Below are 23604 nucleotides of genomic sequence, written 5' to 3' on the forward strand. Positions count from 1 at the left end.
AATCAAAGAGTGTACATTCCTCCGCGAGCGCGCCATTGACTGTGAAGACCTTTCAACTTCACAAAAACTGAGATTGACAAACGGTCTCTTGTGTGGAAACTTTGTCACGACGCGCGTATCGCCGCGATTCGACGGGCGGGGATCGGGTATCGTGACGAAATGACGGTAAAGGACTGAGCGAACGGAACGGGCAACGATGGCTCGCCCGAGGCGGCATTTTTCGCGTGTGATTTGCGTGTAAAATGCAGTTTGTGTTGTAGTTGGCTCGCGCACCCGTTCGGCGTCCCTCAACTTGCCTCGCAGTCCCGCCGCTCGACATGGATGAATATGACGAGGATCCGGGGCGCAGGGCGAGCAAACTGATGGAGAATCTTTCCATATTTGACGTTTACCCAGACGCGGATTTCAAGTCCGGCGCGTTAACGTTACCTGAGCAGAAAAGTAAGCGAATGAATGGCAGCTCCCCTCACGCGCCCGGGAACAAAGTCTACAGCGCGGCTCCGGTGCGCGCCGTCAACGGGAACCGACCCTCAGTGCCTTTGGATTTCTGTTCTCCGCAAAGGGAAGCGCTTTATCCCGCTCCCGATGCGTACTGCACCAAATCTGAAGTTGCCTTGCCGTGTTACAGCGGCGCGTCGGACCGGCTCAGGAGATACACGCACGCGGATGCGCAGGGACACAGATACAGCACCGGCTGCGCGTACGACGGGCTCGTGCTGGGCAAGCAGGTGACCGTTTCGGGCGTGAGGAGCAACAGCATGTGCATGGGCAACCCCGACGGCAGGTACACGACCACGAGCCCCCGGTCCAGTTTGGCCTCGTCGCACTCGTCTCAAGATCAGAGCAAGCACACGAGCCCTCGGTCCAGCATCAGCAGCCCTCGGTCCAGCCTCGTGTCACCCGGCCAAGAGAAGTACTGCGAGGGCAACAGTGTCATCAGCCCTCGGTCCAGCTACGCGAGCACGGCCAGTGACACCAGTAAACATTCCAGTCCCAGAACCAGCCTCAACAGCTACGATTACGGGAGCAAACCGAGCAGCAACCGAACCAGCGGCATCAGCATGGGCTACGACCAACGACACATCAGCCCCAGGTCCAGCACGGCCAGCCAGTATTCCAGCACCACCAGCCCTCGGTCCAGCTACTCGGATTCGCGCTTCACGCCCGCGGGTAACCACGACCCGGAGGTCGCCGCGATGCACTGCGTGCCGGTGACCAGCCCCCGGTCCAGCATCTGCAGTCAAGACGGGGGCGCGCGCCCCGCCGGTGCGGCCAGCTGCGTGGTGAGCCCCCGGTCGAGCATATCCAGCCACAGCTCCAGGAGTTCGCGGAGCTCTCGGGGATCCATGAATGCGTATCCCGAGCTCCAGCTGCCCTCGCCGCAGCTGCCCTCGCCGCGGTCATCCATGCTGGCGCCCGGCTTACCGGAGGACGCGCTGCTGCAGGACTTCGCGGAGCCAAACGGCCCTCATAACTGCCGCGTCCACCTTCAAACTTTCCCCGTGCTGGAAGAGCCGCCGCAGAACTCGGACGTGAGCGTGCAGTTCGGTTACGGGAAAGCGCCGGCGCAGCGCTTCAAGTTGCCTTACCAGGTCACTCCGTCCCGGGACAGCGGCCCCAGTCAGGCGGAGCGGCACCTGGAGGCCCTCACCCTGGAGCTGGAGAAAGAGCTCGAGATGCACATGAAGAAGGAGTATTTCGGTAAGCAGTTCACAACTTCATCTTTTGGTAGAATTACAAGTGGCTGTGATGAAATGTTAACAGCGTTGTGCGATGTTCACCTTGGAGAGTTTGATGCGCACCAGCAGGTCTGTCGTTTTATAAACGCATCAGTGATCAGCTCATCACCTCAAAGTTTGGGTTTCCAATAGTTTTATGATAAAAAAGAACATATTCACATATTTGGACAGACACACCAACCTCAACACAGAGGAACCTTTGTGTTGGACTCATTAAAGTACCATTAGGGTGTGTGGAGAAACAGGTGTAAGTCATGTTTTGGGAATAAACCAGTGTACTTTCTGAACCAGAGCTTCTATGCTTGAGCTTTTAAATGTTCATTTTAAGTACATGATGTTTGTTTAGCTGGTAAGAAGGACGCAACCGTAAAATATATTACATTCAAAACAGCCTGTTTAAAGGGGTCATATGGCGCGAACACGTGTTTTTCTGTGTCTTTGGTGTGTTATAAGTTGCTCATGCATGTATTAGACACGTAAAATTGCAGAAATGAAAGTGTGAGAACAAAAGAGTCATTCTATGTAAAAGCGAATGCTCACCCAGACCTGCCTGAAACGCCTCGTGTAGCCACACCCCCACAAATCTACGTCAGTTGGTGGTCTGATTTGACTGAGACCGCCCAAATGTAGACGCAAGTAAGGTGGGCGTACCTGTCAGCACAATTGAAGAGGAACCTGATGTTCCAAATATGGTCAGAGACGTTACATTTCCCTCACACGCTTGCAGTATTCCACCAATCACTACACACTGGTGAACTGGCCAATCACAGCACACCTCGCTTTTCAGAGCCATGAGCTTTGTTATAAATCTGCGCGTTTCAGAGAGGCGGAGCAAAGAGGAGATACAAACATGCACGGTGTGTGGAAAATACAGCGTTTTTGAACCTTAAATCGTGTTTACACATTGCATTACATCTAAAACAAACCATAATATTTTTTTCAGCCGTGTCATATCACCCCTTTAATGCTCAGAAATAACAATGAGTTGTATTGTATCTGTCTAGAGATGGATGAGTGTAATGTAAAGTCTGCATATTTGGACATCTTAGTAATCGAGTAGTTGTGGTTGGCACATTTATTTTTAACCCGGTTGAATCATCTCGGTTTAATCCAGAGTTTGTTTTTTACCCAAAGGCAGCACACAAAAGGTTCATTTCACAAGCATGCTGCAACAAATAAGACTAATGACAGTAAATATTGAGTCATTTGTCATCTTGTACTCTGGGTATTGTTAAGTTTTTTTTTGCACAGAGATTGCTTTTTCATGGCTTTTTCAAGTTTCTTTGTCTAGTAATCAACTTTGTCTTGAATGCTTTCCTTATAAGTAGTTAGGGAACAAATACCAATTCGTCACCTTGGAATTATAAGGTTCTTCTATCTGCATTCTGAGCAGTTTTGAGATAACAAGCTTCAAAGTTTTTGCATTCCCTTTGACTAGGTAGATAAACAAGTCCCGAAATGTGCACGTTGAGAAAAACCACATCATGCATATAAGTTTTCACATAATAAGTATGTGAATAACTCAAACAAAAATATCAGAACCTTAAAATTCCAACGCCATGAATTGTCATTAAATTGTTTACTCACAGTAATTGTATACAGCTTTGGTGTTTAAGGATATCCCACGAGTGGATGAGAGCTTCCTTAATTGAAAGCTTCTGGCAGAATTTTAATTACAGTTATTGATTATTTGCTTGAAATGTTTTGGGAAAACAGAGTTTTTCACCAACTTAACATGTCCAAGTATTCAAGTTGGCACACGGTGCCAAATGACTACGAACTTTGGCTAAACAGAGCGGTAACTGGGTGATTTGGCCCGTTTAGCATCGTTACCAGCTGATTGCTGATTGGCTTTGGTCACACTGGGCAGCTGCAGTGGGCCAATGACAACAAAGGCTGCTGGTATCCCTCCTGGCACTGCCCAAAAAGGACATTGTGGTCAGCGAGCAGACAAATACAGTTCTAGCTGCTTGTTTTTGGCCCGGACCTGGATGGAAAAAGGCAAGTCTTTAGAGAGTACATACTTTGTCTCCCAGTTTGAGCGCCGTTTCCTGCCAGTGTCCTTCCAAGTCCCAAACATCAACAAAGTTCTATAGAGGCATGTGAGTGTTGTTTTTTACTGGGGAAACCCTCATTTGTGATTGGCCGTTCTAGTGTATGCAGAGCTAGGTGAAATACTAATTGTGACTTTTCCTCTCTATACTGACTTTAACTTCGAATAGTTATTTGTAAGTGGTTATACCCTGGACAAAACGTACAATACCGTGTGTGGTTGTCAGGGTGTTGCTATAAAGTTGCTAGGGTGGTTGCTAGCTGGATCCTTATCCTCACGTTTGTGTAAACCTCTGTGGAACAGAACATAAGATGTTTTGAGAAATGTCTGAGTGGTTTTGTTTCATGGGTAGTTGACAAATAAACCGTGTATATGCCCTACGGTGTGACAAAATTTCTTAGAAAAAAACGAATAATAGGATTATTCTCTCTTATGCTATTATAGATTGAACATATTAAAATACTGTATATTTATATATATAATATATTATTAGCAGTTTGTTTTCTACATTTTTGCTATGTCACACCATAGGACACATGTACGGTATATTTGTCAACTACCCTCATGCAGTGGAAGTCAATGGGGGTTCAGTGTTGTTTCAACGTTCTTAAAAATATAATTTTTGTGTTCTACAGAGGAATTAAATGTTATACAGGTTTGAAATGACATGAGGGTGAATAATACATCACACCTTTCCTTAACAGGCATGATCATGTTGGACTGTCATTCACATCTCTGAGTCTCTGAACATTGGCGAATGAGTTGATGTGGCAAAGATGAATACACGGAGTTTGGGATGCACCGATATGCAAATTTTGGCCGATAACCGATAATTCTAGACCATTGGAAGCCGATAACCGATATATTGAGTATCTAAATATTAATATAACGTTTTCTGAGAGTGAAAATTATTCCCCCCCCTACAAATCATGTACCAAGCCTACTTTACACTAATGAAAGATTCTTTAACTTTTCTGATATAATGTTTAATTACTTAGTAAACAAATTAAAGATGTTCTTCCAGAGCAACCCAGAAAAGTGTTCTCAATAGCCACGAGTCTAACAGGTCTCAAGACAGAAAGCATTCAGATGGCAGTCTGATTCAAACAATGTGGATTTGTTCCAATAATGTACACATTCATAAATATCTACATACTACATCAACAATGTTTTTCTAATAGCAGTAAGGGAATGATCGTGACAGAAAGACAGTACTGTACTGGATTTGAACTGTGAGCAGCGTGCCGCTGAAGTGGTTCAACCAGAGGAAATTATTCATAATTTATCAGCTATAATATGTCTGCCTAAATTTTATTATAATATTGGCCGATTTTATTATACTATTATATATACCATATTATAGCCGATAAATGGTTGTTTTTAATGTTATCGGTATCGACCGATTCCGATATGGACAATAATTTATTGTGCATCCCTACACGGGGTTGGGTTCGTTTAAATCACTGATCCAAAATAAAAGCAATAATAGTGACGTATAAAGGTCACTGAGGCATGCCTCATTTTTCTCGGTGTCTCTGTAACAACAGTGGTTTGTATTTGTCTGCTGGTGTTACTGCTTGAAAAACACATTTGAACAGGTTTAGTTGGAGGAAGTCTGGAGAGATGGAGGTATGTGTATGTTTGTGCCTCTGAGGAGCAGTTGATGTGTTTTTTTTACTGCACACTGAACCCTCTTTAGTCTGCAACAGCGCACAGACTCCGTTACCGTGACAACAGCTCCCTTAAAATTGATCTCGCTGGGCATTTGTGATGCGTCTCTCTGCACACTTAACGGATTAGTTCACCCAATAGTTAAAATAATTATCATATAGCCACCATCTTGTTGTTCTAAATGCATATGACTTTAAAGTCATATTATGTATATAATATTTTATGATGTAAAAGTAAATTCAATTAATTCATATAACCCGTGTTCCATATTGAAAGTGTTTTGAAGCCATGCAATCGCGTGTGTAATGAACAGACCGAAATGTACGTGACTATGTTCCTTTTTAACATAATTTCATACACGGTTAAGTATGTTCCTATTTGGCCCAATTAATTTTTGAAGTTATGTGTGTGTCTGTGCGAGAGAGTGTTTTTTGTAAAGCATCAGATAGGAGTTTTAGGGAGCAACCGCCGGTGCGACCAGTTCCAGACTTTTGGCACACACTGTTTGTCTCTTCAGCCAGACACAGCTGCTGGGGGTCGACACTGATCACCTGCTTTGAATAACAATGATCTTACACGCCCGCAGAAACGCCCACAAAACACAAAAACAATCAGTGCTGTCGCACTCCGCTTAAACTTTGCAAATGTTCCAGTTTCTCATGGAAATCTGTTTCTGCAAAGGATATCTGGATATTTTCTGGCACCGTTTTTGCCTTCTTGTGCACTGAAGCAGCTGACCTCTGACCTCTCTGTATCACTTGGGATTCAGGGTCTGGTTTAAAATAAACACAGAATGAGACTTTCCTTACTGCACATGTAAATATTGACCACATCTGCATAGAGTTTTTTGTAACAAATTAAATTAAGACAGCTTGACCCTTGACCTCTTATGTTTAACTATTTTCTTTTCATCTTTGCAGTTACACCCCCAGCTTGTCTATTTTATTGGTGCTGTTTTTGAGCAGAACGTTTCTATGTATTAGACTTCATGTGACTCGTCTTGCGTACGGTGATAGAAATTTTGACATTTTTTAACTGGGCCAGAAGACCTTAGCAACTGCATAGCAAAAGCATCGCTATGCCGAAGCGTTGATTTAGCATGATTTTAACACCACAGCTCTGAAATCATGCAGTGACAGATAGGGATGTAACAATATCAATGTACGATAATACCTCGGTGTAAAGTCCACGGTACGGTATTTATTCCAGTGTTTAGGGTGACAAATGATGAGTTGGAAACGTACCGTAAGTAGGGATGTAACGATTCATTCAGCTCGCGATGTGATTCACGATTCTGATCTCACGATGCGATTTATTCACGATTTACTCATGATTTATTTTTACAAAATGAGTTGAAACAAATTAGAAATGAACAACTTCCCTTGCATTATTTCTTAAATGCTTCACGTTTCTTTGTATAATAAAATTATGTTTTATTTCAAATAACAAAACTAAACTGCAATTTTATACCAAATTAAAAATAGAAAAAGTGCAGTGAACATGGCGGCCCCTGCTGTTCAAAAAATGTATTGCGATTCAGTTCACACCTCAACCGATTTGAATCGTCACACATTATAATCGATTTTCAACCGGCTCACTGTGAATCGTTACATCCCTAACCGTAAGCATCCTCTTTTCATTATCCTCTAATCATAACTGTTCAGGTATGAGATATAGTATTATTTTATTTATAAAATAAAGCAATTAATTGCACCAGATGGACCTTGCCAAAGGTAATATCTATTATTTTTTCTAACATTCTCTGTTAGTAGAAGACCTATCGTTTTCAGTCATGTGACCACGATGATATTGAGACGATTTTGCTATTGCGATAACATGATGTCGATAATATTGTTACATCCCTAGTGAGAGTTTTTTTGCGAGACAATAACTGCAGTAATTGACGGATAATTCAGACATGAATAATGGAGTGCTGTAAATGCTGAGCACACGGTCTGTGCGTTTGCTGTGTACAGGAAAACCTGATTTGGAATCTTTGTGGTTATGTGTGCACAGTTCTTTGTCCATTTCTGGAGAAAGCTGACCGTGGTCCAAACACAACGAGAGAACAATAAGAAGGTGGTGTAATCTTTGACCTTGTGTAAAACAAAGAAAGGTGCTGTATTTGATGTGAAACAGATTGAGCGAGGTGTTATCAGCAGAGAGAAAGGAGGCGGGGGTGCCGGCCTGTACCAGGTGAGGGGAGTGTGGCTGAATGACGTGTCCTGTTAGGAGAGGTTTTAACTATACTTTTAAGTATTTGAAATAAATCACACTTAGGATACAAACATGATCGAGGTTACATGGGCAAACAGCACATTAATTTACTTTGGTATTGTCATAAATTAACCCTGTTTTGCAGTGCATGAAGCCTGTCTATGTATTTTCATGCATTTTTTAATGTTTTACTTTTAGATTACACAGATTTCTGTCCCCCATATTCTCTCCACTGTAGTACAACACAGTAATGAAAATCATAGATGCAACATTTTTTTTTTTTTTATTGATTCAGTAAAACAGTTACTACCATGATGTGTATGTAAGCACTCTTTATTAATGTAAAGTAAAAAACTGCTGTACAGAATTTTAAAGGGTTATTTCACCCAAAAATGAAAATTCTGCCATCGTTTCCTCATCCTCGAGTTGTTCCAAATCTGTTTACATTGCTTTGTTCTGCTGAATACAAAGATATTTGGAAGAATGCTTGTCACCAAACAGTTCTAGGACCCCATTGACTACCATAAGAGGATTATTTATATTTTTCTTTGTTCTTTAAGTACAAAAGAAGATATTTTGAAGAATGTAGGACAGCAAAAAGTTCTGGGGCACTTTTGACTACCATTGTGCTACAGTGGTCAATAAAGTCCAAGAACTGTTTCCTCCAAATATCGTTCTCTGTTTTCATCAGAACAAAGATATGTTTACAGATTTGGAACAACTAGAGAATGAGTAATTCACGACAGAATTTTCACTTTTTTTGGGTGAACTGTCCCTTAAATTGCAGTAGCAATGAGAAAAAGTACGAAAAGGTTTTACTTAAATTTCCCAAGGAACAAATCTCCAAACTAGGCTGAATTTTCATTCTGCAAAATTGTGTGTCTCATTTTATTAATTTAATTACGTGGTGAAATATGTCCATGACAGTTCATAGTGGTTTTGTTAGAGTCATGTTTGAGTGTTTTCAGATGACAGGTATGCTTTGGATTGGTTGCTTACAGTCATGTGACTCCGGTCAGCCGAGGAAAGACACTCGTCAGTCATACCAAATGACACGTTTAATTTCAGGATTAACTACCTATTGACTATCTTAAACCAGACTCTATCATCACCAAATTATAGCACATCTGTCACATTTATAATCTGATCTCTAGAGATCCAAATACAGGTCTATTCGCAGCCTGCATCTTTATGCGTATATTTACAATCTTTCTTTATAGATATTTTTATATTATACATATGAGCACTTCATCTTTTACCGTATGGTTTACCAGAGGATTTCTAGGGCACTATTCTTTTTTCAAACTTTCAAACAAAATTGTTCTTAAAAACATTCATTTAAGAGAACTAGGCCCAATTTCATTTTGGACAATACATGTCCGGCCCTTTACTGGTAACCAGGGAATTGCATTTTAGTCTATTTAAGTACCCCGTATCTCATTACTTTTGACATGTCCAGTCTCTTTTATTGGTTCTTGATGTGGATAATAGTCGTGTATATGGGTAGAGGTTGTTGAGGTGACCCATACTACAGAGATCGAGCCACGCCTCCCAAAAATAACTGAGGGCGCCCATTGGAACTTTCACAAACGAGATTAAATCTGGAAGTTCTGAATGCTGGTACATGAAATTTCCTCAATGATCCTACAATTATCTTGATGAGTTAACCATTAAGCCTCCAAAAGCTTAACTGATGGGAACGAGAGATGTCTCCGTTTAGCTTGTGCAGGTTTCAGTTTTTTCATGTTTTTCTTTAATCATTTCTTTCCCGTCTTATGAAACGGCTGGTTTGTGGTTTGGAATCCGATTTCCCAGAAACGTTCTATAGAGTTATCAGAGTAATTGATGGGGATCTCTGTCAGAGATCTTGGGAAGATGTGTCTGGTTCGACAGGGTGTTGTTGATGTTGTGTCTCGTGGGCGAGATGACCTCAGTATGACCATGTCTAGGTATTGACCGTGGCCCCAGTGTGGAATGTGACCCCATCTTGTGCGTGAGAGCTCGGGACAAAATTACAGCTGCTGACTCACTCTCCCATGATGCCGAGCGCTTGCTGTCCAACTAAACTCACGAATTCACTGTTTTTGCATTGCTAAAGTAAAAAAAACTTTTCATCCAGTGTTGTCTAACAATGTTGTCTTTTTTTGCAATTATGTGCTTTTATTAATTTATTGTATGGTTACAGAAGTTGAGTTTATTTTTATTTCAGTTATTTCAGTTATATTTTTGAGTTATTTTTACTTAATACTTTTAAGCCTCAACTTCACTTTATATTTGTACGTTATCACCTTTATAATAGACCGTTTCATCGGACGTGCGCGCGCCTGACCTTAACTTCCGGTTTGTGTTTGGCAAGTGTCTAATAATATATTTTATTTAATTTATGTTCATATTAATTTGTATTATTATTTTACTGTATAATGTTGAATTTTGTTGTATGCTCATTTTATTAAGTAAATTTGTTGAATGGTTCCTGCAGTTTGGTCGCATGTTAACAAAACCGTATGGTACATTGACATCTAGCGGTTGAACATGGTATCGCAGTCTAGGTTATAAATATTGGAGCGACAAGTTTAGCCAAGTAACGTTTTTTCTCGGCTTCGTTTGTTTGTTATCAGAAATAATCTACAGGCGATCTATTGTTTGTGAATGTGTACCGGAAGTTAACTGCAGCCCACGAACGCACGCATGCGCAGTAACGTTTGTTTATGTTGTCACTTTGAAACCATCTATAAATGTATTCCACTTTGTTGCTTTCTAATCTTCAATTCGTTTTTCAAATAATATTCTGTTTTGTGTATTTCATTTGATTTCAATTCACAGAAATATTTTTAAAACTATTTTATATTATAGTTTATATTACAATAACCCCTCTCGAACCTCATCACAAAGTGTCATTTTTTCAGACTTTTTTATTTATTTATTTTTATTCAGAACAGCTTACAGTAATCTTGTGTACAGCACTTGGAGACCTGTTTTTAGGCCGGTGACTGATCAGTAATCATTGTTTCAGCACACAACTCCACATGTGAACTATGGTGTATTTAGCTGACGTGTGATTTTTGTGTGTTCCCTTCAGGTATCTGTATAAAGTGTGCTAAAGGTGTTTATGGAGCGAGTCAAGCGTGTCAGGCGATGGGGAATCTGTATCATACAAACTGCTTCACCTGCTGCTCATGCGGTGAGTACACACACACACACACACACACACACACACACACACACACACACACAGTGCTCGGTTTGTCTGAAGTGTGTTGTTGTAGCACACGTCTAGATTCACATACATGCAAACACATACTAGATTTAGGGAGAAAGACTCAAAACATTGTTCACACCTACAGTAAAACTCACTTAACAGCATTAAAGTCTCCCTTTTTTCAGCTCTCTGTGTGTTGATTTGTCTGTATGAATGTGTGTGTTTGTGTTTGTGTGCATGCATGCCGCAGGGCTGCTCCGTCACCTGACTCGTCCTGCGTTCTCCTGTTTCGTCTGTAAGCCAGAGAGAAATCACAGCAGTACAGTCCAGCACAACAGCTGTTCAGTTCTCAGTCTTCACTGGCTCGACCCCTCCGCACAGATACTGTTTCCTCACGCTTTACAGCCAGCGCAGATAATTTACACGTAATGCTAGCTGTGTGCCGCGCACGTATTGTTCACCTAAAGAATGAGGGCCGGCAGAGCGGATGTGTGGCGCTGGGGAGGAACAGGAAGCTTCTTTTAAAAGCCATAATGAGTTCTTGGAAGTTCGCAGGGATTCGAAGCGTGACGTTCGAACGTGTGTTTGTAGATGTTTGGATTACGGTGGTGAATCGGATGCTAAGGGTTGACCTTAACGTCATTATAATCAAGGTCTGCTGTAAAGTTTTAAGAAAGACACAACATACACCATGTGTTGGTGTAGATATTATAGAACGAGAGGATTCATTCAAGCATATCATGTTTTCAAGATCATATTTTTTTGTGAGCTGACTGAGCAGGTGTGGCCGGCCGCTGATACTAAACCGTGGGTGTCACAGTGTCAGTCAGTAGTTATGCCGTTACAGTATATATCACAATATTGCTATTTTGGCTCAATTTAACCCTCAAATGTTTTATGCGTGTAGAGTAATTAAATACTTTAGAAATGAAAGGCACATCGCATCGATTATTTCTTTTACTAGAGTTTGCTGATTGAAAACCAAAAGGTAACGCGGTTGACGTGTGACATCACTTTCAAAAGTACAGGACTGAATTTAGCCAGCTTCTTGTACACGTTTTTGTGCTGTTATTTCAGCAGGAACCACCTCGTGTTCAAAGACGTTCAAATGTTGTTTTGTTTTGCTTCATTTTTGGTGTTCTCTTCTGTTTTTATTAACGTACTGAATTGTGATTTGTCTTTTTTGCCTGTTTGACCATCTTTGGCTGGATTTACACAATTGCTTTCTTTCTATGATTGACCATTTCCACTCTTGTGTTTAGAGCGTGTGTATTTGAGTGTTGGAGAGGAGACAGACTTTGAGAACTAGATTGTATTTGACACTTTGCTCTCTGTTTTTTTGTCACTTGTGTAAAATTACGTAATTCTCATAGTTCTCATCTGAGAAAGTGAGAATGCACTCCTTCAGTTTTCTCTCTATTTCTCTCACTGTTTTTCACATGGCTTAAACAGTAAACACACACACACACACACACACACACACAAGCGTTATTCAGACGGGATTATACTCCTGAAAGACTTTGAAGGAATGTCATGAATCTGACAGGATTGTGTGGTTTAAGGTGAGACCATCTATTGTCTGGACGCTGGACATACAGACGGTCATGTGCTCTTGTGTGCTTCACAAAACCTTTTGAAATCAGATTCTTTTTAAGTCATTGTGACCATCATGTCAAACCAAGTCACTAAATTGAATAAGACTTAATGAATTAGAGATTTATATTCACAGTAGACTATGCATTCAACTTTACATATTTTAATTTTATTTGTAAGATTTTTTTAGTTTGATTCCGTCTGCTACCAAGCTACAAGAGCTTTGTCATACCATTGTAATTGTATGGATGAACAGGAGAGAGAGAGAGAGGTTACAGGAACGTGTATGAGACCAGCAGGTCTGCACATGCTCTGAACCGCAGACTAAAAATCCCCTTTTAAGAGTAACACACACACACACACACACATCTAAAGTCTGGACATGATATGAATTCCCAAACATGTACATACACCCTTTCACTGACTCATCACTTTTAGCATCCCATCATGCACTGGGGCAAACCCACCTGCAGATGATAAAGACCTGCTTGTTCTCTCTGTGTGGACAGGAGGAGGAATGAATGTGTGTGATTGTGTGTGAGTGATACACATGTGAAAAACACTTTGGCTTTGTTCAAACTAAACACAAATCTGATGTTTTTAAAGTCTGATCTTTAAAAAAAATGGCCACCAAACTTTTAGGCTATTTTGTTAAATCTGACTGACAGTACAGTCTGCTTCTAGTACATCCGTTTTAATAGTAATGATTTAAGGATACATTTTCGCCATCTATCTATCTGCATATTTGAAATGATGTTTGTGTATGTAAAGTGCTTTATCTACTCGCATATTTCTGACTCTTCACATTTAATTCTCTCCGCTGGATTTTGTGTTGTAATGATATAGTGTGATATTGCTTTAGATGTGATGTGGGAGTGTGTTGGTGATGGTGCAGTTTGTTAAAAAGGTTTTTTTGTTGTTGTTGCTTTTCCAGTAGGACAACAGTCATTTCCTGTTTGGAAGTGTGTTTCCCGTAAATGAAGCTCATCGGTCTTTGTTCGTTTGTTTTTTGCGGAAGTGTATAAGATGAGCATGTTTGATTCATGTAAAGGACTGCTGCCATGATGTTTTGTATTAACTTAGGCAAAAGAAGTGGATTTTGTGTTTACACGATGGAAGTCAATGGGGTTTAGAGGTCGTTTACACGAGAAAACGAAAATGGCTGTTCATTTACATAACAACTGCGTTTTGGGGGACTAAAAACGCAAACTTTTGAAAACGGATTGCGCGTTTTTGAAAAGAATGGCAATATCGCGTAAACTCTGAACGCGGCGTTTTCCAATAACGATGACTTCATACGCATGCGTATTACACGTTCAGTCTGTAGGCATGCGCGCGTGCTCCCAAATCAACAATGGTGCCTCCACGCTGTGTGTTTGTGCTGCGTTACGTACTTTTCAACATTTCTCCAGCAAGAAGTAGATTTACTGCACCACTATGACCAGCGTAGACATCTGATTTATATACATTTACATTTATGCATTTGCCAGACGCTTTTATCCAAAGCGACTTACATTGCAGTATCCTATACATTTGTTTCTAAGTGTATACACAAACTACAAACACGCATACACGCCAACAAAGTGTATTAAAAGCGCTTTTAGCTTTATACAGGGTATGCGCGCAGGCACGTCGTGTTTGTTTTCAACGCAACATCGCCATCCACTGGCCTGGCATGCATGATACAGCGTTTTTATTGGTTTTCCCGGATCCGTGTAAATGCAGATCGTTTTTGATCGCGTGCACGTGAAACTTTTGGAAAAACATTTTCATCGGGTAAACGTCTTCTAAATGTAGTTTGGTTATCAGCGTTCTTCAAGACACCTTTCGTGATCGGCAGTAGAAAGTTTTTGGATGCACCGTCCCTTTATGTTCACGCTGTTGATATGACTGTATATCTATCTACCTTGTTTTTATTGACGTGAATGTAAACACAGAGTTCTTCTCAGACTTCATAAGGTCCGGAGATGGTTGGCGTCTGATACCCGTTAATGGGAAATATGTATTTTGAAATGTGAAAATGAAAGATTCATTTACCAGCCCACACTATGAAATGAAAACCCACCCACACACAGAACAGATGAGACTGCTACGCAAGTTTCTACGTTTGACTTGTCACAGTTAATCAGACGTTTTTGCTGGTGGCCGCAGGTCCTGTGAACTTCCGGCAAACGTTTGCTGCAGTCGGTTTTGGTTCAGGTTTGGCACAAATATTCCGATTTTAGTTGACTGTGGCCTTTGACAATGGAGCTTTCGCCTCCCCCCTCTCTCTCTTTTCCTGTCTATCTCGCTCTCTCTTTTGCTTGGTGTCGGCGATGGGGGGGTGCAGTGGGACCAGCCGGTGACCTCAGGCCACAGGAATGTCCCAGTTTACTCAGACCTCTCTGTGTGTCTCTCTTTTTGTGTTGGGATCTGTTCCCTCCCCAGACATTTGTCAGCTCCGCAGATCTCACTGATCTCAGCTTCATCGCTTGTGTTTACACACGGGTTCCAACGCGCTCGTTCACGTCTCGTTAAAAACCACCTTTGATTTCTGCTGTTTTGACCTGAAACCACTTGGTTTGTACCTGAAAGCTCTTTTTAGAAGCAGTGTTAGGTGCCGCGCTTGCTCTGGAGGTGGTTGTCGGGGTATTTCTACAGTATGTGGTTGCTAGGTGGTCGTCTGCTTGTTGCATGCTAGCCCAAGTGAAAACCCCACGCTGATGTTCTGCTCTCTAGAGAGACGAACACGGCAAACAGAACGTTGGGGGTTTGTGCAAATCATTAACACTCTAACTAGGAGTCTCGACTAATTAGAAATCTTTCCTCACGTCTGCGCGTGAATCACGCTTGAACGCTGAATTGAGTCGAGCGCTGTTGGGCCGCTGGCTGTGTGAATGTGGCGAGTGCATAAATTCTGGGATGGTGAAAAGAAATGAGATGTGTTCCCTGAACGCCGTAAATTCACGGACCTTTCTGTAGGACAAGCAAAGGGGAAGATCAGACTGATTTATGAACTGTGTGTGAGAGAGAAAGAGACGGACGGAGGGACGTTCACTGGGATTCTTTCTCTGTGTGTGTGTCTAGGAAAGAGAATTGTGTCTGTGAGTTTTGAACCTGATGATCGGGAACGTTTGCAGGTTTTTGGTGATGTTTCAGAGGGAGATCGCTTATAAACGAATGTGGAGGATGTTTTTATTTGCTTTACACATTGAAACTTTCTACTTTCTACAGTACTTTAGTAGTATTATACACTTACTGATGAGCGTTTACCTAAATGCAAATAAAATCCATTTGGCAAATGTTTTACAGGTGAAGAAAATACAGTAAAGGATCTTTTATATGAATGATTATACACAGCATGACATTGGTTTTTTCATACTTTACATTTGAACTTTGAAACGGCAGAAAGCTCTGTAGCCCGAAGCCAAACGTTTCGAGTGGGAACCTTCCACATCTGACTGTGTATATATCACGGTTGATTACACGGCTGGTTGGAATGCTTGATTCTGATTGGCCAGTCGCCACATTTGCAGGTTGGTTATTCCCAGATAACAACCGCTCGAAACTAATAACACACGGTACCCGGATGCAGGAAGCCACTTTGACATTTTTTCTTGGACAAATTGAATATAAATATGTCTTTTAGTAACATAAATGACATTATATTAACAAATGATTGAACCAAATTGCCTGTTTGTGATGTTTGAATGTCGTTTCTTACCTTAAAACCGAAAGTAAATGGCTTTTCCTCGCGGAAGGTCTGCATTCGGTAAAAATGAGCTAATCAAATATTTCAAATTCACATTTCATGTCTATTTAGCAGACTGTTATCGCGAAATAATATCCGATCACGCTGTCGGGGTTTATTTCTGCCATAACAACCGGCTGCCTGTACATTATCCCTTACATAAGACTGTCTGTGTCAAACATTTTCAAATGCTTTTAACATTTATCTCACATAGTACACATTTTTGGAAATATATGGACAGTCATTTCTGTGTTTGTTAGGCTCATGAATCTAAAGTATTGCTTTACATTTGTAATAATGGGTCAGGTTGGGTTAAGGGTGTAGTAAGCATCATTATTTTGCCGTTTGTAATGTGTTTGTGTGTTCTGTGACTAATGAACGCTGCATGTGTCTCATTTCACAGCTGTTCAGCAGCAAACATGAAACATATTTCAGACATTTAATCACTCGATATTGCCAATTAGAAATGTTTGTTTTGAAAGCTGTTTATGTAGGGCTTATGTTTACGTTCAGTGTGCGTAGTAACAGTGGTTGATGTTTTCTCATCAGGACGGAGGCTGCGAGGGAAGGCTTTCTATAATGTGAACGGAAAGGTTTACTGTGAAGAAGACTTCCTAGTGAGTATGACTTCAGCTCACACCCGTTCACATCGTGTCAGGATGACCGTCAACGAGTAAACGTGACCCAACATGTGAACTGGAAACTATGAAAGGTCTGTCTCCGCGAATCATTTTGACCTCATGTGTAGTGAACCACAGTGACGGCGGCTTCATCAATTTCAGGGGTTTAGTATCATCACACGGGATTTTCTGATTGATATGTCATTTATTACTGCCGATGTTACCCGATGCGCCGCCTTTGCGTCTTCAATGTTTTTCAAGAGCAGAGAGAAAAATGGACAGGCCTAAATTTGGCTTTTATATGTTGCCATAGAAACACATACTTTTTTGTCCAAGCAGTAAAATCACATAGTGAAAAATAATACTGATGCATTGTGAACGCAGCATCGATCCATCACAGTCACGTATGATTCTGTAGAAGCCATGTATCAGTGCTGTCAGAAGATGAGTGTTATTGCTCAGATGTTTCTCTTTCATAGCTCACGAGATTTCTCAGTTGTTTCCTTCAGGTGTTTCTCCCAAAATTGACTTGACCAATCTGAGCTCAGTCTGACACATTGTTGACATCTCTTCTCAAACTCTAATGACAGACACATTTCTCAGATTTCTGACTCTCAGGAGAAACATCTGAGACACACGTGAGACTTGAGCAAAAGTTTCCATTTGCTCTCCGTTTAGTTTTCTTGATGTCTAGGAGAAATAACTGAGATATTAAAGAGATCTCTGCTTTAACCTTCCTCCCATGTTTCCCGATGGGAGGGGCAGGGATCGGTCATTGTATTGGTCATTACTGGATGGATTGATAGATGGGTTTCCACATGTTTTAAGTCTCTTGGGAGAACAGATGCCTAACTTCCACCCACTTCCTCAATTCACTTCACCTTATTACACACACACACAGCCAAGATCTTGTCATGCTAACATTGATGCCAATTGCCCAATAAAGAAAGATCTTTTTGAAATTGACTTTTATTTTGAATAAAATCTCCCCCCCAAACATACACAAAAACTGATCCTGGGTCTGTTGACGTGACTGACTGGAGAACACATGAGCGCCTCTGGGGGTCCGGCAGATGGTGCATCTAAAGAGGTCGGGTGGGGGTTTCCTGGTATTGATCAGCCCCTCCCAACCCACCTGCTGGCCCACTCAATACTTCAACACAAACACACACACACACACACACACACACACACTGTTGAATAGAATCTAGCAGAGAGCGGTGATGTCATCAGTGGGGAATGGACCCCGGGCCGGAGCGTCCGTGTCGTTAAAATCTGGTACCTACAATAGAATCCTCTGCGTCTCATTTACATGTGCATCCCCACACTAATGCATGTGCTCCAAACACCCGTCACCCTGGTAACCAGGTCAAAACCCCTTTTTTCGGGACAGATGGTTCTCCTCGGGGTCGCTCTGTATTTAAGACGCCTGCAACCTGTCCATTGTTTCGGACTTCTGCTGTGTTTTTTGCAGATGGTTGATGTTCTTAATGTCAGGTGCGTTGAATAATCTCATAATCTCTTTGAAGTGACGTTTCCTCCAGATCCACACAAAGAGAGCGCCAGCAGCGCCCCCTTGAGACATTCATTAGATCCGTTAGTGATTGGTGGAGGTTTTTTGGAACGATGTATTTGCGTTTGGGCTTTTGCAATGAAGTTTCAATGCTGTAGCACTTTTCTCATACTCTGATCTTCTCTCCTCCAGTATTCGGGGTTCCATCAGACGGCAGAAAAATGTTTCGTGTGTGGTCACCTCATCATGGAGATGGTAAGAAACTCAAGCGTCACTGTTACTATTGCTCTTGCCTACAGTTAATGATTTATATCAACTCTAGCTCGCTCGAGTTTCAAGAGTTTCAGACGTTCGTGGGTTTGATGTACATTCTGTAGCGACATCTCGTGTGTGTTGTAGATCCTGCAGGCTCTGGGTAAGTCCTATCACCCGGGTTGTTTCCGCTGCGTGGTGTGTAAGGAGGGTCTGGATGGTGTCCCGTTCACTGTGGATGTGGAGAATAACATCTACTGTGTGAAAGACTATCACACGTGAGTGTCCTGACTACTTTTGTGATCATCTTTACACCTGCGTGATTGTCATGTTTTTATTTCTCGTTATCTTCACAGGGTTTTTGCTCCAAAATGTGCCTCCTGTATCCAGCCCATTCTCCCAGCACAGGTACAAGGGTCTGAAAATGTCAAAACAGTGATGATATATTATATATATATATATATATATATATATATACATCTGACTGATGCTGTAGGAATTACATTTACATTTAAAAAAACATTCACTCAGTAAGTTTTAATGAAAGTCACTGGGTGCAGCTGTAACGTGTCAGAGGAGATCTGGCCCTCCCGGCTGAGACTGGTTTCTCTCGAGGTTTTTCTCCATGTATTCATCATTGGAGTTTTGGTTCCTCGTCACTGGGCCGTGTTGGCTTGCTCACCGTGAGACTACTGATACTAGATTAAATTCCATTAAAATTGCTTTATTAGAATGGTCGTACTCTTTCTATACCATGTGCTGTACTGTATTCTTCCTTTTTCTTTTGTTTTCTTCCTGTAAAGCTGCTTCGAAACAATGCAACATTGTAAAAAGTGCTATATAAATCAAATGGAGTGGAATTGAATTGACTCTGAGATCAGATTGAGTAACTGTGTGTGTGTGTTTTCAGGGTTCAGAGGAAACCATACGGGTGGTGTCCATGGATAAGGATTATCACGTTGAATGCTATCACTGTGAGGTAATTCACACTCTTTAATAAACCAGCAGATTTACTCTGGAACGCCGCTTTGTTGCGAGTCACTCAACGTCACGTTTACTGGACCCAAGTGAGATGTTTTAGCTCATGGCTGAGGAATAAACATGCAGTTATATTGTTAATCGTTGCCTCGTGAGTCGTGACATTACACTGCAGGTCATCCAACTGCACTTCTGTTATTTACAGTGACAAATATTCACAGATACTCAGAGACACATGAATCTTACGGTTTCCCTTTTAGTCATTTATGGTGAAGTATCAACACCAAAGTAAAATATATTTATAAATGATGAAATTAGAAAATACATAAAGATTAACAGATAGATGTGTCTCTCTATGTATTAATCGCTTAAAATATAACGTGAAATATTTGTTGTACATATTAGACTTTTGAGTCTTTGAAAGTTTTTTTTATTTCAGTTCAGAATTGAATTCCAGTAATTGTGAATCAATTGTAATCTGCTTGTTCTGATCCTCACTGAGGTCTTTTGTAAACGCGTGTCGTTTTTCCAGGATTGTGGTCTGCAGTTGAATGATGAAGAGGGGCATCGCTGTTACCCGCTGGAGGGGCATCTGCTGTGTCACCGATGCCACCTGCACCGGTTAAAGAGCCCTCTATCTAACCATCCACCCCCGAGTTACCCTCTCCACGTCACTGAACTGTGAACACACGCAAGAAGAGTTTATGACATCACCCGTTTCACCCCTGAGAGAGAGAGAGAGGAGATCATGTTTGTCCACCCCTAAACATTGAACGGAGAAATCCGCTGTGCCTCTTGAACTCTTTCATCTTGTTTGGTTCGTTTGTCTGTTATATTGAATTTTCATGCCCATTCCTCTTTTCTCTTGACCGTGACTCAAGGGGTTTGACTCAGATCAGAGATCACGGCTTATGTCACGCAAGGGAACCTGAACACACCGAACTCAAAACAACAGCACTGAACACATGAACCTGACATCTTGTGCCTTCATCAAGAACCCTGCGTTTAATCACTGCCTGTCAGATGCATTCAGGTGTGTGTGTGTGAGAGGAATAATTCACCCAGAATCATGATTTACGCACCCGTACATTGATGTTCCAACGACAGGAGGGTGAGGACATTTCTTTAAGCACAGATATCAAACATACGAACTGGCAGCAGATGAACTACATTATCAAATACTTTACATTCGGTATGTCGAGGAATCTTTCTGGCCAGAGTCAGAGAGGTTTCTACAATCTGACACCAGCACAGTGAAGACGGAGATCCAATCTGCTGTCTCTGAAGAGCGCTGAAGCGTCACGTGCCTTCCTGCCTTAATTACTCCAGCAGACACATGCTTCTGTGGCTCAGGAGACTCTTAATGGAGCGTCGAGGTGGCTGATGTGTACAGGGGTCAGAGTTCAAGCCCGGATGTGCAATGACCTTCTGTTTGTCCTACAGTCAGTTTGTCGTTGTGTCAGACATGGTGTTTTAACCTGGTGTGATGTGTGTTATTGGTGAAATCTCAATGGCTCACCCGGGTCATCCGACATTAAATCGTGTTTTGCAGACCTGGAAAAGTATGAGAAATGTGACCGGCCGCATCACACCTGGTTATGACACGGTGTGTATGTGAGAGAGAGTCTGTGTGTGTTGATGTACACCAGTGGCAGGACCATTGTGTGTGTGTGTGTGTGTGAGGACTCTCTCACGGATCAGCTGTGGTGTGTGTGTGTGTGTGTGTGTGTCATATGTACAGTGGCTGAAAAAGTTTTGGACTGTCCTGACGACAAAGTCTAAATGTTATTGTATTAAATAACAATTGTCTAATTTAAAAGAAATGTGTTTTCAAAGAAATGCAAAAAGATCACGATATCCAAATGAAAACAAAAGGTATTATTTCAAAGGCTCAGAGAAGTGAAGTGAGCTGGTGACGAATGAAAATCTTTCATGTTGTTTTGAGTTTTTGTCCACGGCGGTGACAGCGACGGTCACGTGCGGTGTTGACACACTGTAACATTCAGACATTTTTGGGAGTGCGAGTCGATGTTCAGATACTTTTTCAGCCTACTGTACACCGTTGTGTTACTCACAAACACAGTAAAACTACTGAAGCGCAGACACAAACAGGCTGTTTTTTGGTTTGAATTGACTGAATGCCTGCAAAGCAGATTGAAAGCTTCACTCGTTTTAAAGATGTTTCTGCTGACTGATCACTGTACCGCAAGCACAACATGTTTTCAGAGAAGAAGAGCAGATGATTTACTTCAAGGAATATATTCCAGGTTAAACTGTATGAAGAGCATCAGATCATTCCCTGAAGTGTGTGTCACGTTTAAAGTGCATAATATGTCGTCTTAATTCACTTTTAAAGCATACTACTATTGCATAGCACATGCTAGAGATCCTGTAAATAAACCGTTTAGAATGTATCAGCGATTCCTATGGACGCTAGCTTCTCTTCTGGTAGTTCTTAAGAAAAATGCACATCTTATCTTACGCTCAGATGCATCACACTTTTTTATTATTATACAATGTTTTGATTTCCTAGATATTTCATGAATAAAGAAAAGGCAAAGTAGATTTATTTATCTAAAAATTATTTAATGTATGAACAGTCGGGACGTATCATTTAACCGTAGATTTATGTAATCTGCTTTTTCAATAAAGTGGTTTTTGTAGTTAACAGTTTGTCTCGTGTGTATTATCTCATTTCAACTTGAAATGTCGTCACGTGCTGTGCTCTTTTCCTTTTTACAAACATTGAATTTCTTATTTTCTCTCTGCATTAGAGTGTCTCATGGCGTGTGTCCACCCTTTCAACTCGCTTTATTAGCAAATAAGTGAATTAGATTTAGTATTGTTTCGCTGTTAAGAGATCTTTTGGAAAGTCTTGTTGGGTAAATAACATCTTAACACTGAACTTTCTCCGTCATCTGTAGCTTTTTTTCACTCTCGTGTGGTGTTGTGTGCTTATATCAGCACACATCACACTGTAATCACGGGTCTGCACGCAAACGCTGTCCATCGTGAGAAATCCACAGAGATCTGGAAGCTCGACACACCCTGATGTCCGACCGATAGAGAACTTGAGAAAAGAGTTGTGGGTCTGTGAAGTGTGCTATTTTGTTACAAAACTGTATAAATCTGGTTTAATTATAAGTTGACTAAGTTATTGTTTTTTCTTACAGTGTCAACATTAATAAGGTTTTAAACCTTGAGGATTTAAAGGCTGAATGACATTTTGTTTAAACATCCGTTGGTTTTATTCGAATCTGTGTTATTCCAGGTTTACACCAATGGGACTTTATGCAAACGATATATACAACTCTATGGGTTTAATGTAATATTAATGCATATTTGCATTTAATGTTTTAAGGGATAAGCATTAATATGAATAATATTCAAAAAAATTGATATGAAATGAATTTCTTTAGATCTTTGGACGTTTTCTGGACTGGAATCAAACTTTACTGTTACATTCACTTTTAATCTAGTAAATAACGAATAGCGTTTTCACATTAAAACAAATTCTGATTGATGTTTGCCTGCCCAAATTTGCTTCTTTGATGCTGGGTTGCTGTGTGTGGTTGCTAGGGCATTGCTATGCGGTTGCTATGGGTGCTCTGGATATTCATCACGGTCGGAGCAGTTCGACCTCAAGTCTCTGTGATACTCGTTTCTGTATATATACACCTTGTATTCCTTTCGATGTATGGATGTATATATTGTGTGAAAACGTCATGTTTATAACACAAACAATGTGTGACCAGTTATGTGCTGAAGATGAACACAATTCCATAAATAATTTACAAACTAGCTACAAGTTAAGGAGGTTAATGATGAGAAATCCTCACATGACCCAACAAACAAAAATAAAATGTCTGTCAATTCATAAGCACAGGCTAAAAATATGCTCATAATAATGCAGCTCTGCAAATTATGAGAAGTTCATCAACTTTAAGAAGTGAGAGAGGCCCTTGAATCAGTCAAACTTTAGTGTCAGTGTGTCGCTCACAGCGAATCTGACCTCAACTATGAAACAGTTTTTAATGCA

General features: G+C 41.1%; 1 protein-coding gene across 1 annotated transcript; it reads left to right on the top strand.

Annotated features, from left to right (window-relative positions):
* Positions 1-42: 42 nt before the first annotated feature.
* wtip (WT1 interacting protein) lies at positions 43-22245 on the top strand. The gene is made up of 8 exons (XM_057348773.1): positions 43-1701; positions 10760-10861; positions 16752-16819; positions 18528-18590; positions 18735-18865; positions 18944-18995; positions 19498-19566; positions 20098-22245. The coding sequence occupies exons 1-8, from the start codon at positions 318-320 to the stop codon at positions 20248-20250; spliced, it is 2022 nt and encodes a 673-aa protein (XP_057204756.1). The 5' UTR covers positions 43-317; the 3' UTR covers positions 20251-22245.
* The last annotated feature ends 1359 nt before the right edge of the window (positions 22246-23604 follow it).

The sequence above is a fragment of the Triplophysa rosa genome, linkage group LG12 (genome assembly GCF_024868665.1).
Source record: "Triplophysa rosa linkage group LG12, Trosa_1v2, whole genome shotgun sequence".
Classification (NCBI taxonomy): Eukaryota; Metazoa; Chordata; class Actinopteri; order Cypriniformes; family Nemacheilidae; genus Triplophysa; species Triplophysa rosa.

Excerpts from the sequence above, each read along its gene's own strand:
- wtip (XM_057348773.1), top strand. The coding sequence starts at position 318 with ATGGATGAATATGACGAGGATCCGGGGCGCAGGGCGAGCAAACTGATG. Across the intron at positions 10,862-16,751 it reads CTTCACCTGCTGCTCATGCG|GACGGAGGCTGCGAGGGAAG; the intron begins GTGAGTACACAC and ends TTTTCTCATCAG. Across the intron at positions 18,996-19,497 it reads AGCCCATTCTCCCAGCACAG|GGTTCAGAGGAAACCATACG; the intron begins GTACAAGGGTCT and ends GTGTGTTTTCAG.